Source organism: Myxocyprinus asiaticus, chromosome 11 (genome assembly GCF_019703515.2).
Source record: "Myxocyprinus asiaticus isolate MX2 ecotype Aquarium Trade chromosome 11, UBuf_Myxa_2, whole genome shotgun sequence".
Taxonomy (NCBI): domain Eukaryota; kingdom Metazoa; phylum Chordata; class Actinopteri; order Cypriniformes; family Catostomidae; genus Myxocyprinus; species Myxocyprinus asiaticus.
In genome coordinates this window covers 46,454,409-46,481,243 of record NC_059354.1, presented here as the reverse complement: position 1 = coordinate 46,481,243, position 26,835 = coordinate 46,454,409, and the positions used below count along the sequence as shown (strand labels likewise).

The following is a 26,835-nucleotide window of genomic DNA, read 5'->3' as shown; positions in this document are numbered from 1 at the left end:
AGATAGATAGATAGATGAGAGGGTGTCTGATGATAGCTAGACAGTTGCTAGGGGGTTGTTAGATGTCTGGATGGTTGCTAGGGTGTTCTGGGTGGTTGCTAGGGCATTGCTTGACAGACAGACAGACAGACAGACAGATAGATAGATAGATAGATAGATAGATGATAGGGTGTCTGATGATAGCTAGACAGTTGCTAGGAGGTTGTTAGGTGTTCTGGGTGGTTGCTAGGGCATTGCTTGACAGACAGACAGACAGATAGATAGATGATAGGGTGTCTGATGATAGCTAGGCAGTTGCTAGGGGGTTGTTAGATGGTCTGGATGGTTGCTAGGGTGTTCTGGGTGGTTACTAGGGCATTGCTTGACAGACAGACAGACAGATAGATAGATAGGGTGTCTTTGATGATAGGACAGTTGCTAGAGGGTTGTTATGGTCTGGATGGTTGCTAGGGCATTGCTTGGCAGACAAACAGATAGATAGATAGGGTGTCTTTGATGATAGGACAGTTGCTAGAGGGTTGTTATGGTCTGGATGGTTGCTAGGGCATTGCTTGGCAGACAAACAGACAGACAGATAGATAGATAGATAGATAGATAGATAGATAGATATGGTTAAAATACACTTTGAATCAGGTGTAAAACCATGTTTGCTTATACTACAAAAGAAAAGAACTCCACTACCCGCGCAGTTTGAGCAAGTGACGGAAGGATACAAGGCATACGAACTGCATGTTAACAATAAGCTGAGAGTGTTTTCATTGAAAGCCAGTCAGTCATATTACCTCGCGCATGTTCTGGAAGGTGTGTGTGTGCGCGAGACAGGCAGCCTGTGGGAGAGCGCGCGAGAGAGTGTGTGTGAGTTACATATCCCAGATTTCAAACTATTCCCCTCACTCTACATTCATTTCTGTTCCTCAACAGCGGGAAAGAGAGCTGCCTATCTGCGCTGCGATAAAGAATGGGAGTTTTGTGAGGAGAAACGGGAACATCGTTCGGGGTCAAGTTCGCTGAGACGCCTACACTTCTAACAGATACTAACGGAACAACAACTTCAAGCCAGCGTAACTGTCAGATCTCTGAGGTAAAATGTACCGTGTCCAGTTCACTCTTCATGTTTGATGAAAGCTCATACCTGCCGCTGGGACCTTCTGGTAATCGGAGTATCGGACAGAGAATAAATCACGGATAAGGTTGGCATTGAATGGGTCGTAAGAGCGTTTTCCTGAACTTGTCTGGATGGGATGCACCGTGAGTTTCATTTGTTGTGAAGACGACTTTCTGCAGATGCCTTTGGATCAACATGTGGAGAAGAAGAAGAAAGAGGAAAAGAGACTCTTATCTAAGGTAGGACAGCATGGGGGTGCAGGAAAATCTAGTAGAAAAGTACATTTCATGGTCTTGACATTATACTATGAACTTGAAAATAAACAGTAAATAATTGTAGTGGATTGTGAAATTCAACCTGTATTCAAAAGAAAAAATCGATTAATTATAAAGATGAAATAAAGTTTCTTTTGGATTAAAAATAGCACACTACTGTACTAGTCAAGTTTGGATACAATTACATTTTCTTTTTTGGTTGTTATTTTCCACATTTGAGAATAGTAAAGTCGTGAAAACTATAAAATTACACTATTGGAGGCATGGAAATTAGAATGTAACCAAAAGTAAATGTTTATCAAATATATACTCCCTTATATTTTTGTTCTCAACCAACTTCATAAGGCCATGCATATATACACAAAAATACACACATTTCATTTATTACATAAATGTAATAAGAATAATCACATACATCATTATTTGCTGAGAAATGCTTCCAAAGATAATTCATATAAATAATGCATAATAATTCAAACATTTATAAATATAATATGTAGGGCCTATAATACAGAATACAGGAATATATAGGCCTATATACACCGATCAGCCACAACATTAAAACCACCTGCCTAATATTGTTCTGAGTAAATTCTAGAGACTGTTGCGTGTGAAAATCCCAGGAGATCAGCAGTTACAGAAATACTCAAACCAGCCCATCTGGCACAAACAATCATGTCATGGTCCATGTCACTGAGATCTATTTTTTTCCCCATTCTGATGGTTTACGTGAACATTAACTGAAACTCCTGACCCGTATATGCATGATTTCATGGATTGCTGCCACACGATTGGCTGATTAGATAATCACATGGATGATTGTTGGTGCCAGACGGGCTGGATTTAGTATTTCTGTAGCTGCTGATCTTCTGGCATTTTCACACACAACAGTCTCTAGAATTTACTCCGAATGGTGCCAAAAAAAAAAGAAACATCCAGTGAGGGACAGTTCTGTGGGCAGAAATGCCTTGTTGATTAGAGAGGTCAACAGAGAATGGCCAGACTGGTTTGAACTGATAAAGTCTATGGTAACTCACATAACCACTCTGTACAATTGTGGTGAGAAGAATAGCACCTCAGAATGCTATTCTGAGATGCGGGTTGGCACTGTTTTGGTGGCACGAGGGGGATCTGCACAATATTAGGCAGGTGGTTTTAATGGTGTGGCTAATCGGTGTATATATACTGTATATATAAGAAAATGTAAGCCTTTAATCCTTTACATCAAAAGGTTTTTAAAATTATAAATTCATTCAAATGTTTCCAGGCTTTTGCTCGAAGTTTAGGCCTATTCTGTTGTTAGACTGGGTTGTGTTTTGTTTGGTATTGTGTTTTTAGAGTATATTGTAGGAAGATTATATCCACAACTCCACCTATAAAGTTTATTTATGAGAGAAAAGAAAAAAGAATAGAGCCCAGATACTCCTGTATTTAGACCTCACAGCATTAACACAATCTTCTACATTACCAGTCAGTGAAAAATCAGGGCAAACCCATGAAGAGTAAGCATACAATACTGTTCTGTTCGCATTTGGATCAATGAAGGGGTTGCATCATTACACAGTTTAATTACTAATTGAATCCAGATTGCATTCTGGTGAATGTTTTTGCATTCTGACCGCATATGATCTGTTTATAGGTCCTTTCTCTAAAAAAGCCTTAGGCATGCTGTACTAGATTTACAGTGACATTTCACATACTCTGTTTTATTGCATGTTGTGATATTTCAGGAAGTTCTGTTCTGTGACTTTAATACCAGCAGTTTACAAGTGTACCTGGACTGCTCGAAGACATCTGGGACTCTTCTGATGGGGTGGTCTTCAGTGGGTGGTGGGGTCAGATTTAGAAGGTCAGGAGGGGCGTTACTGGGGGCACAAGGGCTGGGGTAACAAGTGCTGCATTGTTGCTTCGCTCTCAGACAAGGGACTTGCAGTCTTGGAGGAATGTTATTGAAGACGTGTATCCTAATACTCATCTTTCATTTTGATAACGCTATGACATAGGGTTTCTGGCCCACCCTGCTATTTTGCATTTTTCAGTATCACTGTAGTCTATAGGCATCCAAACAAACAAGTACATAATCTCTTTAAAATAGCAAAGTTTCCATTTTCTAACTTCTTATCTCATTACAAAGTTGATCAAATGATACTCCGGACTAGCTGGACTATCGTCTTAAAGTCTACATAGGGTCCACATAGCTTATTCTGGACAGGATGAGACTGTCTGACATAGTTTGATTTATTGTTACATGCAATTTCGGGCACGTTTATCTGAAATAACTTAAATAGTTGTACAGAAATCACAATGAAACTCCAGGTTTCAGCAAGCGCTTGTCATTTTTGTGTGCAAGATGCATCAGATGGATGGTATTGGGCGGTCTGTGATCTGAGTCTTAGACGAATCAAATGTAGACTTTGCATTACATGGGTTACATAAATGTCTCCTTTATGATAATCAGAGACTTGTTAGGGTGGTATGAACCCTCTGATTACCCCCATCTCTTCTGCTCTTGCTTGTGAAGAGTGGTCTGCAGGATGTACAGTGTGTGTTTATATGTGTGGGGGGCATTTAGACTCTTCAGTTAGAGATGGTGAGCTTTATCTTTCATCAGAGGACTGGGTCCATCAGGCTACTGAACCTTGCTTAATCTGTCATGCAAACCATCTTGAGCTTCAGCGGAAATCTCTAGTAGAAATAGTTATTAGGCCACATAATTAAAGGCCACATTAGGGCTGGGTGATAAGACGATGTAATCGGGTATCGACGATATCTTACAAAGATCCCGATGCCGATTGCAAATAGATGATGATCGACAGTATCGGGAAATGGCAAAACCATGTATCTGGGAAGTCATCAAATATATTAAACAGTGGCCAGGGTGTGAAGCTAGCACCCGCCACCCGCAAATTCCAATGAGGCTGAATTCAGTTCGCAAATGTATTTTATGCACGGATAATTTTGCTCATCTACCCGCAACAGGTGGGCGACCTGTAAGACGTCTCGGAGTGACACATGACAAGAACTGCTGTTAGTCACAAAGACATGCACTTGAAGAAACACACTTTATTATATTTTAAGAACAGACAGAAGAAATGCCGTCAGTGCTCGTGTCTGATTCGCTGTTTGTTCAGAGGTGTGCAGCATGAGCCTCTCTTGTGGAACAAGCGCATGTAAACTGTTTTCACTCTTATTTTCCCTGTTTCATTCGTCTGAAAACTGTTTGCAAGAATAATGTCGTCTATGAGAATGCTGCAAATTATCTCCGATCATCTCGGGAGGTGCTTTGAGTTTAGTTCGCTATATTTCCACGCGGTTGGCATGCATTGTGAAAGCAACTCTGCAAGTTCAGTAATATATATCTTTGTATTAAAGAAACAAAGATGAAAGTGATTAAATCATAAAGTAATACAAGACACGTTCACATTGAACCTAAAATTGATTTCTATTTTCTTTTCTTTAAGCAGCATTAACTGTATTAACAAAATGCAATACAAACACAAATTCGATAAGAACACACATTTGGCAGCATTATTTTGGGAACAAAAGGGAACTTATTTGGCTTATTTGTTTTGATTATTATTGTCTTTACATTAATAATTGTCTTTAGTTCTTAATCTGTAGGCTATTTGTACTTTTCCACCTGTTGACATTGACGGATGCTTGCGTGATGGCAAATGGAGCCACTGGAGATGGTAAATGTTTGGATTTGGGAAGGTGGTTTAATAAGAGTTTTTTACACTTCATTATTTTATTGCTTTTTTCATTTAGTTTAAAGTGCAATTTGAATTTAGAAATGTCTTTTTAAGTTTTTCATGTTTCAATAAATGAATTACATTTTTAAAGCAAAATCAATAAAGCAAAAAAAATACACCGACCCTCGGCAAGGGGGTTGAAAATATAATTGTATATCGCAATATTTTTTAAGACGATTATCGATAAAATTATTTGTACATATCGCCCAGCCCTAGGCCACATGTTATTCATTTGGACTGCTTATGGTGTTTTTAAACTATCAGACATGAGGGTGAGGAAATAATAACAGAATTTTCCTTTGTGGATTATCTGTTTATTTAACAGCCATGTTAGACTGTTTTACTTTGATCTGAAGATGAACCAGTGGAATTCAGTTTATGAGGAATGTGGATTTTTTTTTTTAGAAGATTAATTTTCTGTTTCAGTGTTATTTTGAGCATAAATACCAGGAATTACCCAAACTTGCTGAAGTCTAAAAGCAGATCAAGTCCAGAGATCTGTGCAACTGCATGTTAAAATGCTTGAAAGAAAAAATGCATTAGAATTCCAAATGTTTAATGATCCTTATGTAGTTATCCAATCTTTTTTATTTTTTATTTTTTATATCTCAATACTGTTCCCCAAAGCCTTATTTTAAAAAGTCGGATGTTATCAGTTCAAGTAAGATTGCAATCATAAGCTCAAAATTCGTTAAAGACTGATATATCGCCAAGGATCATAATTGGCAAATATTTCGCAATTTTGAGATTATTGGAATAGGTGTGAGCTCATGTGTCAGATTAAAGGAAAAGTTCACCCAAAAATGAAAAATTATGTCATTATTCGCTCACCCTCATGTTGTTTTGTGAATAAGAGACCTACATTTTTTTATTATTTATGGATAATTTTCCCCTCTGCTATGGCTACCAAAACAACACAGGTTGGACATCAAATGTCATTGGTTTTGGAGAGTCTCGTAAGCAAATGTTCTGATGTTAAATATATATAACATATGAAATTAAAGCCTTTGCCAAATGCATAAATGTTAATGTAAATATATATAAATTATACCAATCATTGGCTATTCTGCTCTTTAGTGTCGGCATTTCTTTAAATTTGGCCATTTAAAAACCCATAACAGTTGACCACTAATTGCAATATTTGTTGCATTTTATACAACAGTATTACTTCTCAATCTGATAGCAGTACATTCAGTGTAAACCAGAGTTTATCACACTGCAGACTGTGGTCTCTCATCTGTTCCCAATATTTGATAGTGTAACATCGGTGCCCAAATCTTCCGAGCACACTTTTAAGCTTCCTTTCATCCCTTTAGTGGGAATAAATCACACAGACAGTTCTGTTGTGGGATTAGACAGGGGTGGGGAAGGCCATCAGGAGAATGAAGGCGGAAATTCTAGGGATTTGCAGAAGAGTGAAAAACTTGTTACCTGTACCAGGTAACTCTGTAGGTAGAATCTGTGTGTGTTTGTCTATCAGACACTTGTAAGAGCACAAGGGCACTTAACCTATTTTAGACAGCGTAATAGAGCACCACTCCCTTAATGGGACACAACAAGGCATGCCCAAAAGTTTCTTTTTTAAACTTGTCAGGGCAACCAAGTCTTGATTTGATTGAGTTTATAAATCCTGGGGCTGTTTTGGGGTTATGGAAAGATTCATGCTCTTGACTAATCAACATTGTGCCAGCTTGCATTAGATGGAAAAAATGTGTGAACAGTTTAGGAATATATCCTGCCCCTTTTTGCATCCTTGATGTCTTAATGTGAAAAAAAGTATTTGAATATTAATATTTTTTGCACCAAAAGTGATTGTTTATCTTTAAAAGACATTAAGACATAGACATAGAGTCATAGAGTCTCTACAACAACAATGACTTTTATTAATTCATTCACACACAAATCCTGAGATAAATGGCAGATTATCACTTTATATTTCATCCTGTTCCTCACACAACGCTATGTTATGGTGCTTTATTGGTGATTTGTTTAGTCTGTAATGGAGCTTGACAGATGAGGACAATATAAACGATCATTGTACGGAAAGATTCTACAAAAATTCACTTTTTTTGTGTTCCACAAAAAAAAAAAAAAACATACATGTTTGGTATAACTTGAGGCTGAGTAAATAATGACAGAATTTCACAAGTGTTTGCTGATTTTATGCCCCATTCCTCTCCCACTGGGATATTCTGGATAATCTGTTAGCACCCAGCCGAAACACATTCCCTCCTGTCATGGATTGAGCTCAATGTTTTGGTCTTATCTCAGCGCTCACTCGCAATATTCTTGTCTAATGCCAGCACAGAGCTTCAAAAGGCCGAGGTTCTTTATCAAACAATGCCATTGAGCTATTCCACACACGACTGCCCATGCTTTTGTACTATCACAGAGTGATTGTGCGGGACACCAAGGGTTCCTGAGTGAAAAACATGGCCAGTCAGGTGTAGGAACATGTGCTGGTTAAAAAGTCTCCTGTCCTGCCCCTTTTTTCCTGGCTCTTGTTGTGGTTAAGCTCATATTTGTTCCTCAAGATCAATGCCTTTTCTTGTTTTTAGACCCATCTTCAGAAAATACACCCCTGCCCCCTAGCAAAAACCTAGACTTAGCAGATCAAAGGAGACCTGTCAGAGCACTATCTCCTTAAAGCTGGGTGCCCTCTGTGCAATATTAAAGGCAAATTTCAGGGATTGTGAAATATTTTTTTCTTGGTAGGGCCTCATAAAAGTATTTAAAGTAGTCCGTATGACTTGTGCACTATATTCAAAGTGTTCTGAAGCCATACGATAGCTTTTTATAAGGAACAAAACTTTTAAGTCGTGTATGATAATCTTCTCCTCTTCTTTAGCTCTCTTGGGTTTGCATATCACCACTTCAGTTTTGAGTTTTAAAGAGGATGTTAAAATGGAGACTGGTGACTTAAAATGCCCAGCAGTGATGTACTGCATATCTCAAAGTCTTAAATGAAAAAAACAGCAAAAAAAAACATTTAATGTCGCACAGACTGCCTTGGCTTTTACCCAAGATCTCACTTGTGTATTATTATACTATTTGACAAGCAACAATTGTAAAGGCCGGAAAAAACTAAATACGCACAGTGTACACCAGGCTTAAGGCATGTCGGCTTCTATGATGTTGAGATTCACTGTCAAGCTCAGTTAAAGCTTTTTTTTATGTCCTCAGGTGCTACAGTTTGTGTTGGACTGACTAGTTTGGCAGATTCAGGAGTGATAGATTTGTTAGAGAAAGGGAGCCCTCCTTTCACTGTTTAAGTGTTGTTCTGAAGAATGCAGATGTTGTGTAACACTTGTGTTTAAATCCTTGTTCTTCTCTGAGGACTAGCATGCTTCGCTTGTTAACCCTGAGAGGAATATAAAATGTAGCACAATGCCAGGCTTAGCAATGCCTTTAAGCATTTTATAGCTTATAGGGTAATGACATTGACAATCATTTTAACAATAAGTCACTTGTCCAAATCACAAAAGAGTTTGAGTAGTCTAGTCAAGTCTGTTTTATTTCTATGATGCTTTTTACATTTTGTTTCAAAGCAGCTTTACAGAAAATCGTGCTGGACTAATGCAGCATAACAAAAAGGATGAAAAGAAGAACAACTTAACAATCAGAACAAAAAAAGAAAAGAGATTTCTCTACAAGCTGCAGCAGTGATGAAGAATTTGTTGTTGATATGCTCAACGAGAAAGAAAACACTCGAGACACTTCATACTCTTTTTCAGTTCTGATGGACAAGCTGACTGGCAGTATTATCATGTATACACAGTCTGAGGGGTGATCAGAAAAAATTGAGTGTAAAAAAAATATTAACAGTTAAAACATGTTATCAAGTGGGACAAGAGTGATTATGTGTCCCTGGTACGCATACTGTACTTGTGTTAAGTACATTTTTGTACCTAAATGCATATATATCTGCTTGTGTTATACATTACGGTCCTGCACGAGACGCTGAAGAAAAAGCGAGATGCGGTGCAAATGTCAAATACATTTGTTCAGCATGTGTTTAAAAAATGGGAAAACAGAACAGATGCGTGCAAAAACACGTATGGTGTGAACAGCCCCTAACTCGTCCATTTGCACATGTTTGTGAGTGTCTGCGCGAAACAAGTTCGGTAAGCCTGTTTATTTTTTCTTTAATTACAAACCCGACCTAAACCCGAAGTCCTACTTGAAAAACTGGGGGGTGTCGCTGTCCTTTTCTGCATATCGCTGCCCTCTTTGGCATATCGTGGCACCATTTTGTGGCCCGTTCTGTATAACGCGGTGGCGCACTTCAGCTTATTGCGGCCCATTCGGCCCCGTTTTGCGGGGGAAAAGTCCCGGTTCTCCCGATGGCCAGTCTGCCCCTGGACACCACCATGTTTTTGGTATACATAGGCATTTTGAATACAAAGACCATATATACAGAGTTCACTGCAAGTCACAGCAATAATATTAATATTTGATGAGGAAAAACACTTAAGATCCGTAAAGTTGTTTATTAAAAAAAGGTGACACAAAGGGAAAGATGCCACAATGTATTTTATATTAGAGATATAAGAGAATGCATGTATGCAAAAAATGCAGCAATATGGTATAAATTATGAAGACAATCCACATAGGATCAGATCATTTTTAAAGGGTATGCAAGGCAGTGATGAAGCAATATCATTTACTTGCTAAGAGAGCCCATGAGAAATGTTTTTTTCAGTTTTTAAGGCATTTGATGCAAATGATCGACACATCCTCGCTGCTGGTCCAGGATTTCTTCCTCGAGTTACTGTTAATGTTGGTTTTTACTTTTTAATGTTGGTGGTCAAAACAGCTTTCTGTATTTTAGTACCACATTTTGAGCTGGTTTTGGTAACTGCATCGGATCCTGACATGTGATCCAAAGCTCATATTTTATTGAAGAGCGCATTTATCAGCGGATGAAGAAAAGAAAATTGACACTACAAAAAAAGCTTTGCTTTGTCGCCACACGATTCAGCGTGAATGCTTGCTCCAGTTGTGAATGGCTCGTTAGAAATGCATTCGATCCAGAAACAAAAGAAAGAAATCATGAGAAATCAATGTGGAAAATAATTGTACATTTTGACAACAAATATTAACTTAATTGGTATAATTTTTAGATTACAACCTATGGTAGCAAACGAACTTGTTGAAAAAGAGTTCATCCTGATCCAAGTTTGTAACATTTTTTTATTTTTTTTTATTAGCGTTCATCAATTCACGTTTAAATCAATAAGCCCTTACCCTTGCCTTACCCTGCAGTTCGTTCACCCTCCGCCTATATGCATTATGATATTTTAAATGTTTTACCTATTCCATATGCACTCCTGTGGAACGATGTCTTGAGGTGTACAATAAAAGTTGAAGCACTTGCCATATTTGAATAATGAGAAAAAAAACTGTTGGAGATAAATGCAGAAGAGAACCCTGTTATCAAGGTCAGGTGTGTTTTGGTTTAATTTTTTTCAGTCTTTTAAATGTATCCGTTTGTATAAAGTCCATGTAAAATATTATTTGCTTGTCCGATCAAAAAGCTTTACATTGAGACAGTCTGTTCCAAAGACAGAGAAAAGGATGCTAGCCAATCAATGAACTTTATTCCATAATTCAAGTTTTTTTAATTTTTAAATTATTATTATTTTTGTCCCCAATTTGGAATGCCCAATTCCCAATGCGCTCTAAGTCCTCGTGGTGGCATAGTGACTCGCCTCAATCCAGGTGGTGGAGGACGAATCTCAGTTTGTCAACCCACGCATCTTATCACATGGCTTGTTGAGCGTGTTACCGCGGAGACATAGTGCGTGTGGAGGCTTCACGCTATTCTCTGTGGCATCAACACACAACTCACCGTGCGCCTCACCTAGAGCGATAACCACATTATAGTGACCACGAGGAGGTTACCCCATGTGACTCTACCCTCTCTAGCAACCAGGCCAATTTGGTTGCTTAGGAGACCTGGCTGGAGTCACTCAGCATGCCCTGGATTCGAACTCACGACTACAGTGGTGGTAGTCAGCATCTTTACTCGCTGAGCTACCCAGGCCCCCCCCATAATTCAAGCTTTGAACAGTTTGATTCTAGTGGATTTCAGCCGGTTAGGAGTCTGTTTTTCTATATGAAATCAGGAGAATTTTCTTCTCCGAAATTGTATGCTGACTTCATTCAAACTTTACGAATTATCAAAATGTTTTGTGTTATAGCATGCAGAAAATGTCCTTACTTTCTTACAGAAATTCCTTACAGAGAGGCTATTGTTTAGCCAATCAGAAGTCTTTCTAAGTCTGGCATACGTTAGTGAAATGACTAACATTGCTTAAAGCACCTTTAAAGGAATAGTTTACCCAAAAATGAACATTCATCATTTACTCACCCTCATGTTCATGTTTAGAGCTAGGGCGAAAGTCAAAGTTCCACAAGTTATCTTACATTTCTGTTTGTTTCTCACCCAAACCTATTGAATGCCTTCAGAAGACAGAATGTGACATACAGGCCACATGGACTAATTTTATGACACTTTTGGGTCCTGTTTAAGCCATTGTATTGAAATCAATGTATAGGTCATTTTTTTTTTAATTCATCCTTTTGTGTTCTGCATAGTTGTGGGATCACTCAAGCAAATTAAGTGTCATTTCCTGTTTATGTGTGGTGGCAGAATAGTACAGTGTCACCTCGTTTTCTTTGTGACACACCACTGACGAACTTCATAAGTTTCTGAAAAGGTATGTGGTGCAGTGAAAGTTACCCACAATCCCTCCCCACATTCCAGTGTCCCACTGTCCAGCAGAAAACAGTGTGCTGTCTGTGCAGTCTCCACGGCAACTCCTACGGCTGACCTCTGCACCACTCCCTCCATGCTTTAATGAAAGTATCAATGCTTCAGGAACTATACCTGACCCCTGGCAGACCTTTTTAAGTGCACCATGTGCACATATGCTGACAGTCACTCATTGTGCCTGTGCATACTTGGTTACCTAAGGCTATATATCCGTCAACATTAATATTTATTAGTTACAGGGATAGTTCACACAATAATGAAAATGATGTTATCATTAACTCACCTACTGTACATGTTGATCCAAACTTATATGATTTACTTTCTTATGAGGAACACAAAAGGAAATGTTTGGCAGAATGTCAACCTCAGTCACTGTTCACTTTCATTGTATGAAAAGGATACTCAATGAAAGTGAATGGTGACAACATTCTGCCTTACACCTCCTTTTTGTGTCCATTGAAGAAAGAAAATCATATATACCATTTCAATAATGTAGCCAAAAACAAAAGAATTAGAATGGTCCAGATGTATTTCCAGATTCTTTCAACAAAGTCTCTTTTTCAAGGTAAGTCAGTCCACTCGGCAGCCATTTTTGAACGTTCTTGGGCAGTTTTGGCAGCTTTTTTTCTATGTAAACAAGCGGCATGAAAGTGCAGCTCCTATCTACTTTAATGGGGAAAGACCGAACTCTCCAAAACGGTTGGTCAAGATTACAATAAAAGAACATATTACAAATAAGCAGTAAAATCTGACAACATTGTGCGATTTCTATATCTAAAAGGTGATTGGGTATTTTACCTGTAAGGCGGGTTGACTGTTGGCTGCCGTTTTATAGTTGCTTTACAGAGAACATTGAAATTTTGTGTAAAATGTTTATAATGTATGTACAAATAAATGTTTATTTGTATTGCACGTAGTTCTTTTTGTACGGTACAGTTTGTGGCTGGTAATACATCGTTATTTCCTACACAAGAACAATAAATTCAATCTATCAACAGGATCAGTTGTTCAGTCAACACTAAAACATTTCATGTTGGTTAAAACATTTAGATACGGATATTATGAGTGTAAACTAACAATTATAAAGCTAGATTGAGTTTACTACACATCTCCTGCAAAATATTTGTATTCTATCCAAAAAACGGCAGCATGAGTCTCATCGCTGGAGTCCTGTAATACACGAGCATCCTGCTGTCTGGACCTCCCCTGTTTCTGCAGTAAGTACATAATCTTGGTACCACAAACTCTTCAGGTTCTGACTAGACTCAATATATGCTTTAAAATAAACATAATTATCTACAGTTCTCAAAACATGTCAAAATTTACAGTTGTGAAGGCGCTAATAGGCTACATAGCTTTTCAGGTTAGTCTGCTTAGGTTCTTCCATCGATGGTTAAAGACTCAACAAAATAACTAAAATGCTTCTATATTTGTGATATCTGGCCATCATCCTGAAATCAATAATCATTATAACTCACTATAATTCTGTGATCATATGTTCAAGTTTCCATCACTTTTAATGCTGCGTTAGTACATATCGTAAAGATTGTTTACACTTAACCAGAAGTTCTGCCCACATTGCCCGCAAAGCATCATGGGACTCAGGAATATTGTGGATAGGTTTGGGGCAACATGAAAGTTTAATGAAAGGTCTGTGCTGACTTTGGCTGGTCATTTCAACAAGTCACACACCTGTGAGAGAATCCTAATGAAAGATCTTGGATATGGTATTACTCTGGGGAGAAAAGACAACTTACTTCACTTGGCACTTAATGGAGAGAAAACAAGTTTGTTTGGACTGAAGATCAGAAAGACTACTGAGGGTTTCTGAATTTAAATAGAGAGCTAAACTGAACTGCATTCCATTAGGTTTTCTAATAAGTGCATTTCTCTAAAGGGAAATTCAAATCCCAAACATGTAAATGTGTTTTATATTGCCCGTCCAAAATCAAAAGCTACTAATAATTGCCATCTGATAGTGTTTAATTAAATTGCCTTTAAGATCCTATAAGCTGTAGCTGACTTTTAGATTACAGGTTGACAAAATACATCTGCTAGTGTTACATATAAGAGAGTGATGTTTAAGCTGTCAGTAGCGTGGTGCAAGTGCAAGGAATGCCAACTCAAAGGACTATACACTGAGTGAGACCGGGTTCAGATTGAGGATATATTTTTTCCAATTTCCTAATGCTAACGTCTGGTTTGAAAAAAATTATAGGTCAGTGGATGTCAGGACCTTGACAATCCACTGAAATCTGAGAAAGGGATTAGCAGGTTCACACTTTAGTTAATAGACGAAAAGATATTGTCCCAGTTCGGCTGCACTATAATGACAAAAAGCATGTTATAACCGATAAACTGTCTACACTTTAGAATAATTATCTAATTTACAAGGTGTCTGTGCTTTAATTATAACGGTAGCTTTATAGTTTTGTTGCGTCACTCGCTCAGTGTATTGTTACACCACCTACCATTGCAAGTGAGCGGCCCAATTTATAGAGATTCAAAAAGAATTCCAAATTACCAATGGTGCTTTTCACTTTCGTTTTAAACTGTAATTTTCACTTTTGTTTGCTTTCACCGCTATCTTTCAGCACTATACGGATATAAATTTGACTTGACTTAAAGCTTTTTTGAAACGAACTAAATATTTACCAAAGTTAAATATTTATGTTTAACATCTTAATTTATGAAAAATGTCACGTGGGGACTTTTGTTGGCAGATTTGTGTTATGACGCATGCAAATTGTTGAATTAATTTTGAATATTTACATTGAAACAGACAGTTTGTACTAATTCAAAGAAATTAATCGAACTGTCCAGCTCTCAGAGGCCGTTCCATTCAGATGTGTTTTGTTTTTTTAATTGTTTTTTTTTTTTTGTAAACATGCACTAGATGGACGTCTTTGACCTTTGACCACATCTCACTATTTTTTTCAGCCTCGAGTACAGGAGAGCCTAGTTTTTTTTACATGCTGTGTCATGTTAAAAATAATATCAACCTTTAAAAACACTTCTGGAGACTCCAGTGTTCTGTTCTGTTCATTGTGCTCCATCTAATATTAGAGACACTGTTAAACATTTCTTGTCTTTATGCTCTCACACTCGTGAGACACAAGGATGGATGCTAAAAATAGTCTAATGACATTCTAATGTACGAAATTTTGCAGATACAGTATATTGTGAAAATTCAGTATCCCCCATCCCTAACATTTTTACACCATTGGAAATGAATTAAATTGAATACTGTACTCAACAATTTTTCATTAGTTAATTGTGCCAGCCGTAACTTTAATCTCGATTAATTATTCTATTAATTGTGCAACGGTATGTTCCAGATCAGTTTGCATTTGCAAAGTTAATGTGAGGCTTTATGTGCTGCAGAAGATCCATGAATGGGTGGTCAGATATTTCTTTCACAGGCAGGCTTTCAGGACATTACCAACTCACTGATGCAGAAACGCCTTTCACAAAGACACTGTCAACAGAAGATAATGAAGTATAAAAGACTTTAATACAGTCACTTAAAGCTACTTTAATGCAGCACGGGCATTGCTTTGAGGATGAAATGACAGTCCACATGATAGATTAAGGGTAAAGGGAAACTGTATTTTTTTCCCAGAGTTATGCTTGCGTGCTCTTTTTGTAGGGTGTTACAAGGCTGGTCCAACTTAAACACCTCTTTTGGCTCGAGACTGTTGCATGGAATGGGCAAAATGTGAATTCTATGCAGTCGCTTCCGTTTCTTTGTGTGTTGATGAATGTGGCTTTCATGCCTGATTTTTGTTGACACATTTCTGCTGGAAGGATTTTCTTGTCTGCTTTCTAATACTTGGCAAAGAGTTGTGTCAATCGCACTTGGCAACAAGGAACTCCTACAAAGTCTTGCTCCTTCTCTTTTGTGGCTTCGAAAAGGCCTTTGGGGGGATGGACAGGGTTCTGTGCTTTCATAGGGTGCATCGCATTTGGACTGATATGCCGCTTTGTTGATGTTGGTGATCACACAGGACCAGCACATCATTTTCTAAATTGCCTAATGGGAGGGTTGCCTGCACGACTTATCCACTAATCAGTCTTAAGGAAGCCCTGTATAATTTTGGGTCTTGGTTTTAACAGAACTTGATCGGATTTGTTTCATAGGGGGTGTTTACATAAGTTTATTAAGATTAAAGGAATACTCCAGGTTCAGTACAAGTTAAGCTCATTCGACAGCATTTGTGGCAAAATGTTGATTAGCAAAAAAAAACCAAAACATTAATTTTGTCTTTAAAAAAGCAAACATCGAGGTTACGGTGAGGCAATAACAATGGAAGACAATTTTTTAGGGTTTTAAGGAAGCAGTGTGAAACTTATAATTTCATAAAAGCACTTAAATTAATTCTTATATTAAAACGTAACATATTTGAGCTGTGAAGTTGTTAAAATTGTTGTAAAAGGGGATAATGGTGGCATACCACTAGCTGATATTTCCAGTGATTTTCAGGTAGGCATGTGACGGTATTCGGTTATATGGTATAATCATGGTAATTAACATGCACGATATTGTTATCGTGGGCACTTCAAAATACCGCAGATAATTCTAGATAACCTTTTAGCCAAATTGTTTAGATTTTTCTGATCACACAGTAGTTTTTATTCCATCAATGAATCGAGATTTACAACACTGCGTGTATGTGGCACAAATGACACATGTGCACTCTGATGTAAACAAACCAGCGTGGACGAGAAGCATGGCTGAAGGAGGAACATAGCCGACCTTTTATCTGCATTCTTATCCGGGTTAAGTTGGAAGTGTAGAAGTATTTTGGGTTCCCAAAAAATGCAGAGGGATTGATGGTTTCCCTTTGTGTAAAATATGCGACAGAAAAGTGGCAGCTAAACACGGGAACACCTCCAACATGTTTGTGCATTTATGGGACAATCATTTTGTTTAATTCAGCAAGATAAAGGTAAGTTGTTACAGTTCTGCTCGTTTTTCCAAACTGTTTTTGAAAACTGAGAGACAATGCTCTAAGAGACAACTAGCTAAGTGACAGCTAAGACAACAAAGAAAGGGAACTGTTGTTGCTATTTGCAGATAATGTGTAGTTTGCTTTCAAGTGGCCAGAGAGTAGTTCGCTAAAACTCCGCTAGCTACATAGTAACGTCTGCGTCTCGTAGTAACAGCTAAAATACAGTTGGAATCAGATAATACTAAGTCCTGTAATTAATAATGTTAATGTGGCACAATGATGATTTAAATATTAATTTTGAAGTTAGAACGCCACACAAACGTACATTTCCATACAGTGTGAGTGAACTTGCGGTTATTAAATTTAGCACCTAGCTATATATTACCAACTGGCTTGTGGTCCAGAGAAAAACCCCCAAAAAACATGCATACTATTGTTGTAGCCTTGGAGCTGGCTTGATAAAATTAGTCTAGCCTTACTTTAACATTAGCCTCAACAAGACGAGGTCTGTATACTGATCTGTAATGATCAGTGCCCCATGGCATAATGACCATTTAAATATTAAGACGTCAAATAAATGTTATATTTGGTTATGTATCTTTGGTGTTGATTGTAGTTTTTTTAACAGTTCAGGGTTCTTTTCAAAGTTCTTCGTTATCTGTTAATTTAAAAGCCAGTTTATTGGTATTGAAAAAGTAATTAAACGTGTTATTAAGAAAGCAACAATAAAGTTTGTTTATCTTTCAACCTGTTTTTGTAATGTAATTCAATACCGTGATAATACTGTATACAATGATAAAAGCTTCAGCAATTATCGTGACGTGAATATTTGATACTGTCACATGCCTGTTTTCAGGTGTTGGCTTCATTAACATAATCAGACAGAGTATGCATTAGCATCTCTCAGGTTGACTGTCGGGACTCCCTGCTGAGTGAATGGCTTCAAAGACTGAAAAAAACACTTCCGTTTTGTTCGAAAAAATCATTCTGTCACTGAGGCGGGGTCTTGTGTTCTCGTCAAGTGACCAATACACTTCTTCTTTTACTGAAGGAAGGACAAGACGTCAAGCTGATGTGAATGTTTTCATCACACTCAGATTCTGTCACCAAGCTTTTTTCTTGCACTGAAATGAGCCACAACAGTCTGTTTTTATTGGATGCATTTCTTTACTCACTGAAAGTTGTATGTGGACATGCATTCTACGACAAGCCTCAATTGGATAAATAAACAATCATGCACTTACACAAGGAAAAGTTACTCCATATTCACGATCACTTCTTTTGTATTGTGGCAGAAAAGGCACAGGAAGAGAAAGAGAGAGCGAGCTCCATGACTGTGAGAACAGGTACTTTTCAATGCAGAAATAATACAAAAGCAACTAATGACGTTGACGCTGACTACCACCCCTGGAGTCGTGAGTTCGAATCCAGGGCGTGCCGCGTGACTCCAGCCAGGTCTCCTAAGCAACCAAATTGGCCCGGTTGCCAGGGAGGGTAGAGTCACATGGGGTAACCTCCTCGTGGTTGCTATAATGTGTGGTTCTCGCTCTTGGTGGGGCACGTGGTGAGTTGTGCGTGGATGCCGTGGAGAATAGTGCTACGTCTCCGCGGTAACGCGCTCAACAAGCCACGTGATAAGATGCGCAGATTGACGGTCTTAGATGCGGAGGCAACTGAGATTCGTCCTCCACCACCCAGATTGAGGCAAGTCACTACGCCACCACGAGGACTTAGAGCGCATTGGGAATTGGGCATTCCAAATTGGGGAGAAAAGAAGAAGAAAAAATAAATAAAAATGCAGCTAATAATGGATACAAATAACCACAACGTAAATTTTTGAACTCGTGACTCCAGGGGTGGTAGTCAGCGTCTTTTCTCGATGAGCTACCCAAGCCCCCTTCATGGTACTTTAATATTCTTTTGAATAGTTCACATTCTACCAAATGTCACATGTTTATTGCCCAGCTCTTGAACAATGTGAAAATAAATGTGTGAAAGAAAAGGATGCAGTTTCTTTTTGCTGTGCGTTCTCAATAGGACATGTCTTAAACAAACAACCAAACCTAGCAGATGCTGCAGAATCTTGGAATAATATAGAAAAATCCCTGTGTATTAAAAAGCTTCAGGTTGATTGGCTGTGAAAATGGGGCGTGACAGTGAAGTATTGAGAAAAGTCAAAGGCAGTCGTTAAGTGTGACAACTTCCCTTCTTTTTTAATTGGTAATTGTGAGAGGCTCACTGACTTGGAGGGCAAGATCAGCAAAAACAGTGACTAAGTATGACATCCCCCACCCAAATCGAGTTGTGCTGAGTCTGCTAGTGTGGAGCCAGCTTATCTGGGTTTATGGTGTTACATTGTCATGACAACAAAGTTGTACATTTGTATATAACTTTACACAAAAAAGGTTAGTAAGCATTTTTATCACACTAAAAGCATGTTGACACACATATTGTTTACATCTTGTGGCTATACTTTTAAAACAGTATTTTAACGTTTACAGATTGGCCCCATTCACTTCCATTGTAAGTCAACAATCAATCAACATACCACAAATGTTGTCAATAAAGCTTGTATTGACCCCGGAATATTCCTTTGACTTGATAAATACATTATTAACTTGTGTCACGATGCTCAGAAAACAGAATGTGATGCGATACAATGTACCGGTGGTCCTTTAAAGAATATTAATTTAAAGACACATTTTTCTCAGAGAGGGTTTTACCCTGCAAACTAAAGGACAGCATGCTGTTTGCATGATATTTAAAACACTGCTGCTATAAAATATTACTGATAAATTAAAAATAAGGAAAAAAATCTAGATAAACTTGTAAACCTTACTGATTGAATAGCCAGTTGTTGGAAGACTAGTCGAGAACTGTGACCCATCCCTAGAACCTTCATAGCCAGTGAGAAGATTTTGAGTTAAGTAGAAATTAGTGGGGCATGGCCATCCAGGTTGGGCTCCTGTGTTATTAACTTTGGCAGAGGGTTGCTTTTCTGAGGGATTGTAATATATCCCTTGGACTGACATGCTGCATTTACTCTGGATACTCACAGGAAGAAAGCCCCAATTTTGTTCTCCCCATTTCACGCCAAATGTTGTAACAAGCCAAGGCAGATAATTGTTGTTGACTTGCACTGACTGTTTTTAAAGGATAGGCTTGCATACTTCCACATTCCATGGAAGAGGAATTTAAGTAAGTATGTTCAATGGAATTCCAAGTCCTAGTGGTCTGTGTGAAAATACCAAGGAATGGTAATATAATCTTATCCAAAAGTTCTTAAAGGTGCTGTGCCTTTTTAATGCAATAGCCTGCTGAAAATGTCTGTTTTACCTGACAGACATCATCACTGAAATACAGTAGGTGCCCTGAGAAATCACTCCTGTCTCTGTGACAATGCTAAGATTCTTTGTGTAGCCTATCGGAAGACTTAAAGATGCTATCTTCCTGTCAATCATTTTGTGCTTTCACAGGGTAGCCTCTATATGGGAAGCAGGATGCTGAGAGCATGGTAGTTGAAGAAGATCCTCCCACAGTCATGGAACACCAGGAGATATAAGTGAATTTAGACTTTTTGTTAAATTATTTTTTTAACTGCTCTAAAATAGTTAATGAGATATTGCTCTTGTGTAGAGTAAAATTGATTTCAAACCATTGTGATCTCCGAATTGACAGCAAAATATTCTCATGAAATAGTGCACAGAAACATTTGCTCCTTAAAAATGCCCAGAATGCACCGTAAAAACCAGGGAGCATCATTGCTTACTATGTTCCCGTACCGGAAATGTCGTCATGTCTTCTGAAGTCTTTCAAGTTGTTAGAAGATGAGCGTAAGTGATAAACTATGAAGTCAAGGCCTTATTTTCTTCTTAAAAGAGATGTTGTTTGTAATGTCTTTCATCCATAATGACCATGAAAGGAAAATATTTTTTTTAAATATTAGAGATGTTAGAAAAAGTTTAGAATTACACTCATTTATATTTTTATTTCTTTATGTATGTCATTTATCTTTCATAATAACAATGTACGTTTGAATATCTTCAACGAAAATGCACGAGTGTCATTTATACAGTGATGTTGTTGATTAATACCAATTGTGTTTTAATGCGTAAATGCTCGTAATCGTGTCGTAGGTGATTAAGTCAGTAAGTGTCCCAGTGTTCAGTGGATGAACACCATTGCTGTGCTGAATTTGTGTTCATGATATACTGATTCACCACATAAGGAGCTAGGGAGCTGATTGAGATGCACCTGTAATATTGTTAATGTTCAATGCATTAGTCAAAGCGGTTTACAAATCAGTCTTATTATTAATTTACAAATCAGTCTGAAGCAAAATGATATATATATATATATATATATATATATATATATATATATATATATATATATATATATATATATAAAATAAAATCTGTATCAATTTATCACAAATGCCTGGAAAAGTCAAGGAAATTAATTGATAAAAAGGGTCGGAACTAGGGATGTCAGTCGATACAATTTTCAATAAAATGAATTACTGTACATAACATGCTGATTAATTAAACAAATTAATCACAATTAATTGCATTCATCATTATTTGCTGAGAAAGGCCCCCAAATAAAGATAATTAATATAAATAATGCATAATAATTCAAATATCTATTGATTAGACAATACAAAAAGTGGCTTATGAACTCAGTATATTGTTTGTTTTGTTCTCATATCATTGAACAAGTCTACAGTTGACAGCAATCTGTTCTGTGTTGAGTTCGTCAATGTGTCCAGTTCTCACAGTTCTCACAGTATGCATTTAAAATTGAAATTACACCTGATACAATTTAAATACCTATATCTACACTTTATGCTAAAACTTTAATATCAGGATTACTGTTTTATTTATTTTAATTTTAACAGACAAGTCTCATAATAATGATAATAATAATAATAATAACAATATAAAAAACGAAATGCATAGAATAGATAGTCTATATAAATGGATGAATAGATGAATTAGTAAACAAATAAAGTTATTTGCGTGATAACACTGTGAACCTCGTAATATTCAATGAATGCTTGTAATTAGCAATCTCATACACAGGGCCTCTGCTGTTTTCACTTATCCTGGAAGCTTTCATATTGAGAGAAATGTGTGAAAACTAAATATTACACATGCACACCTGATTATGGAAGCAGGTTATGTAAAAGAAATAGACCAGTCTGCACAAAATTATTGTAAAACAATATTTAAATATGTTTTAAACAAATATTAGCGAGGTGTATTACAAATGATTGTAAAGTTACGCACAAATATAATGAATTTACAATGATGAGCAGCGCTGTACAGTCACATTTCACACGGACAGAGACTCTCTTAAGTAGCACTTAAAGTGCGTCCTCGCACATTCATGTTAAGTGAAGTTTTGGGAAACACACATAAAAAATAACGAATGCTCGTAAAATCGTTTGTAGAAAACACTCTTTACCGATAAGTTCAATTGTTATTGGGAAACGAGGCCCTAGTCGGTTAATATTTTTCCCCATTAAACTGTTCAACATTTTTACACATTTACGTTTGGCTTTATATTTTTACAAAGGCTGCTCTTAAATTACTGTCATATTAATGCTACTCATTTTACGAATATTGTTTAAAAAAGGATATCTGGAGCAGATACAAAGTTACTTTCACCTCAGGCTGAAAAATGTCTTCTCGCTAGACAAGCATACTCAACAAAGTAGTTATGAAATCACTTCGGTGTTGGTGCAGGAAGCGGATTTTCGAATCATTGGCGTGCATGCCGCTATGGATGTTTTCACATTTTAGTCTTCTTTTCATTTGTATTTTTTTAATTTTCTCCCCAATTTGGAATGCCCAATTCCCAATGCCTTCTAAGTCCTCATGGTGGCGTAGTGACTCACCTCAATCCGGGTGGTGGAGGATGAATCTCAGTTTCCTCTGCATCTGAGACAGTCAATCCACACATCTTATCACGTGGCTTGTTGAGCGTGTTACCGTGGAGATCTAGCGCGTGTGGAGGCTTCACGCTATTCTCCGTGGCATCCACGCACAACACACCACGTGCCCTACTGAGAGTGAGAACCACATTATAGCGACCACGAGGAGGTTACCCCATGTGACTCTACCCTCCTTACCAACCGGGCCAATTTGGTTGCTCAGGAGACCTAGCTGGAGTCACTCAGCACGCCCTGGATTCGAACTCGTGACTCCAGGTGTGGTAGTCAACGTCTTTACTCGCTGAGCTACCCAGGCCCCCTCCACATTGAGTCTATGTGTGTAAGATATTTTGTATCTTGTAAGATATTTTTTCCGCTGAGCGGGCTTTTTTATGTGCGGGATTGCCGCCTCAGGTGTGTCAAGTCCTGTCAAGTCCCGTCTTTCAATGGGACGTGTTAATTTTTCTCATCAAAAAAATTTATGCTTTTAAGTAGCCTAGAAAAAGACTGTTTAGTCTAGGTATGCCATTTTTTTTAATCTGCTGATTAAAACTAGGTACCGACTACTTAACGGGTTAAACTATTTTTTATTCTGTGTGCACGTCATGTTTAGAATACATTAGGTTTATTGTATGCTGTATCACAGGCCTGTTGTTTTTTCGATCCTATAGCTATTTTTCTTTTTACATCATAACTGTTATTGGTTAACGTTCTTTACTGAACAGCTGTCAAGTTAGATCAATTGCTAATGCACGACTGCTCGTTTTGAAATACGCATAACTTATGAGCGCATTTTTTTCTCTCTTGTAGATTTGGCTTACCTGTTAATTATTTTCAACTATGTCCTGACTGTTTTAATATGTTAAAGGTGCAATATGTAAAAATGTTCATGTAATATTCGCCCTTTTTTTGCCAATGTGTGAACGTATTGTAACGCAACTTAAAAGATGAGCCCTTCCTGGACATCCTAGTTTGCCTATTAAAGCCTGCAGACTGATTTTCATGCGAAGGGAGCGGGTCGCTTTTGCCGGGAAAATCCAAAGGATGTGACGTTTATGCACGCTCCCGAGAGCCTTGCCTCAGACAGTAATAGCTTCTCTTCTGCTATTCAACAGCGACAACAAATTGCAACACTAGGTAAGGTTATCTTAGAGATGAAATCCAGCGAACGTCCAGCTCCCAGTACAATACCGACTCCTACACAAACGAAAAGGAGTAAGCCAAAAAAACATTTATCTACTGAATCCCATCTGGCTAAGCGGGAACGTGATCGTGGTCGAGCGAAAACTAGATTGAACATCAGCAGGGAACTTGATTCCTGGAGTGACCTTCGTTCGGTTTTGGGGATCAAAACTGACCCTGAATTGACGTTCTTCTTATAACAGGTAAGCTTACATAACTGCAAAGCATGTGAAATATAGTGCCATAAGGATTGATCTGTGTAATTTTAGCTAAACTACAATAACACATTAAATGAATGCTAGACAATGTTCAAGATAATGCAAAAAGACGTAACTTGGTTATACAGAAAATATATACATTCTATTATTATAAAACAATAGCGCATCGATATATCAAAATAACAGTTGTGATGGAATCACATCAATACTGAATTGTGTCAACATATTTATAATGTACAGTCTATTTTAATAAACAGCTACTGTCATCATCCACCAAATTTAGCTAACAGCTGTTGATAAAACTGGCTAGCTAGCTAACGCCGACATAGGCTATCGTATAAATGCAGTCAATGTATCATGCAAAGAAAAGTGATTATTTCAAACTACAGTCTCGCATAGTCAGACCTATATCCACACTTTGTTTTAGCCCTGTTCCAGCACTGGAGAGTCAAATATAATATACAGTCTCAGAGTTTGTAGTAAAACAATCATAACTGTATAATTTTAATTATGCTACCTCATCTGTCAGCATGATGTCGGTGAATCACGTTGTCTCTTTGTACGTTACATCATTGTTTTGGTCCATGCTTGCTCACTTGCATCCCTATGGAGTGTGTGCACGAGCGTGAGCAACAGGTAGCTGGCTGCAGTTCACTTAATGGCCACAGGTGTCATTAATAACAAGGGTTTCTGAATCTTACATACTGCACCTTTGAGTAACTTTTACTTGGTGAACTCCGTTTATAACAGGCTATTTGGTTTGCTTTATTGGTCCTACACTATTCATTCAATTGTTTTCAATAAATATGTCTGTATTCGCTAACGTTGATTCAGTGAATGCGTGTCATGTTCTGTATTTAATGTACAATGATCATAATGCAAGGCGAACATGTCGCAGATAAATGCCAATTTTCAGTGGAATTTAGTATCAGATTTGGAATAGATTAAGTATTTGAAATGGGTCGCATAAACACTTTTTTTTTTTTTTTACTGTTTTCTGAAGGTTGGTTTCTTTTCAGACTAGTCGACTCAAAAAATTTAGTTTAAACGTCAGTGAAATTAGTCGTTCCGCACATCCCTAGTGGAAACTTTGAAAATCGCATGTCAAGATTCCTGTATTCTGTTTCTTTTATCTCGGCATTTCCATACCCATCAGGGGGCATGATTAATTGCGTAAATATTTTTAAGCCATTATTTTTTATATAATTAACACACTAAATTAATAAGTTAAATTGACAGGCCAAATCAAAAGCCACATTCCGTTTCATGTGCAGTTTGACGGTTGTTACTGTAGTTTGCCAAGTGAGAACGCTGTTTTGCTTTTGCTGCTTTTGATTATGTTGACAACGCTGAGATGACTTGTTTTTTAGCTTTTTAGAATGTGATGGCCAAATTGAAATCTTTTTACATTCTTTTTGTTTCTCAGGAAGCACAGGCTGATTTTGGAGAGATTTAGATTTAATGGATAGTTCACCAAAAAAGGAAAAATCTTGCATCATTTACTCACCTAACGTCATTTGAAACCTGTATGACTCAGTCACCATTCACTTTCATTGCATGTTTTTTCCATACAATGACATGAGTGGTGACTGAGACTGTCCTTTTGCATCTCATTTTGTGTTCCATGGAAGAAAGCAAGTTATAAGGGTTTAAAATAACATAAGGGTGAGTAAATGAGAACAGAAATTTCATGTTTCCAACTTGCCATGCTTTTCATCACTGTGCTATGGTGTGGACTTGCTCGGGTGATGTGTTTGGAGACTAAACCAGTATTATCCACACATGCCTTAGATCCCAAACTGAATCAAGTTACGTGCTATATGAAGGGACAGCACAAGTGTGTCATGTAATTAAAGTACGTGTCTTTTCGGGATCTCTCTTTATAGATCGAGCATGTTGCTCTGTATGTAACATGATCTGCAGCTTCTATATTTTACATAGCACTAAGCTATTAGTTTAGCGCCATTAGTTTACAAAGCAATGCATTGTCCTTTGGTCAGTTGTGAATTCCTAAACGATATTACTGTATAATAATGGGCATTTTGTTGCTCAAAAGGTGCTCCTTTGATTGGTTCAAGGCAACAAATCATGCTGTACTTGTGGTAGTCTTAATTTGTTGCCATAGACAGTTCACTCAAAGTGTTGAAACATATGTCAGAAGTAGGGCTGCACGATATTGAGGAAAAATGCGATATTCAATGCGATAATTCTATTATGACGTCATCAGAGCGCACGGAAAATTGGAACCCCCACCACCCAAATATACTGAAGTTTATTGGGGAAAAAAAGGACTGTTTATCCCAGAGATCACTAACAAAGTTGTCTTGTTCCAAATTGCAAATAGACTGCGTAGTATATACGGTTTTACCATTAGCTGCATATCCACAGATGTGATGCACACCATTGTTTGAGTCAGAAGTAGTTTTTGTAGAAACATGATTTTAGTCTGAGTTTTCAAATTATGCAATTTAATCCCAAAATTCAAACAATAAATGTTGTTTTGATGCTCATTTATGCTGCGACATATCGCAAAAGTATCCTAAAAGTAGTCAGCGCGTCTTGTGTGTCATTTTCCAAGTCTTCTAAAAACATAGATAGGTTTAGTTGAAAAACAACCTGAAATTTAAGGTATTTT

General features: G+C 37.5%; 1 protein-coding gene across 5 annotated transcripts in view; it reads left to right on the top strand.

Moving 5' to 3' along the window:
• The first annotated feature begins 894 nt into the window (after positions 1 to 894).
• Positions 895 to 26,835, top strand: part of tns1b (tensin 1b) — a 370,155-nt gene continuing 344,214 nt past the window's right edge. For 4 of the 5 annotated variants that reach the window (XM_051710901.1, XM_051710893.1, XM_051710894.1 and 1 more), the window contains exon 1: positions 896 to 1,344. In XM_051710901.1, coding sequence (XP_051566861.1) covers positions 1,237 to 1,344 — 108 coding nt within the window. In that variant the 5' untranslated portion in view covers positions 896 to 1,236. Of the gene's footprint in view, positions 1,345 to 26,835 lie in introns of all 5 variants that reach the window. The other variant, XM_051710896.1, reaches the window with a different exon arrangement.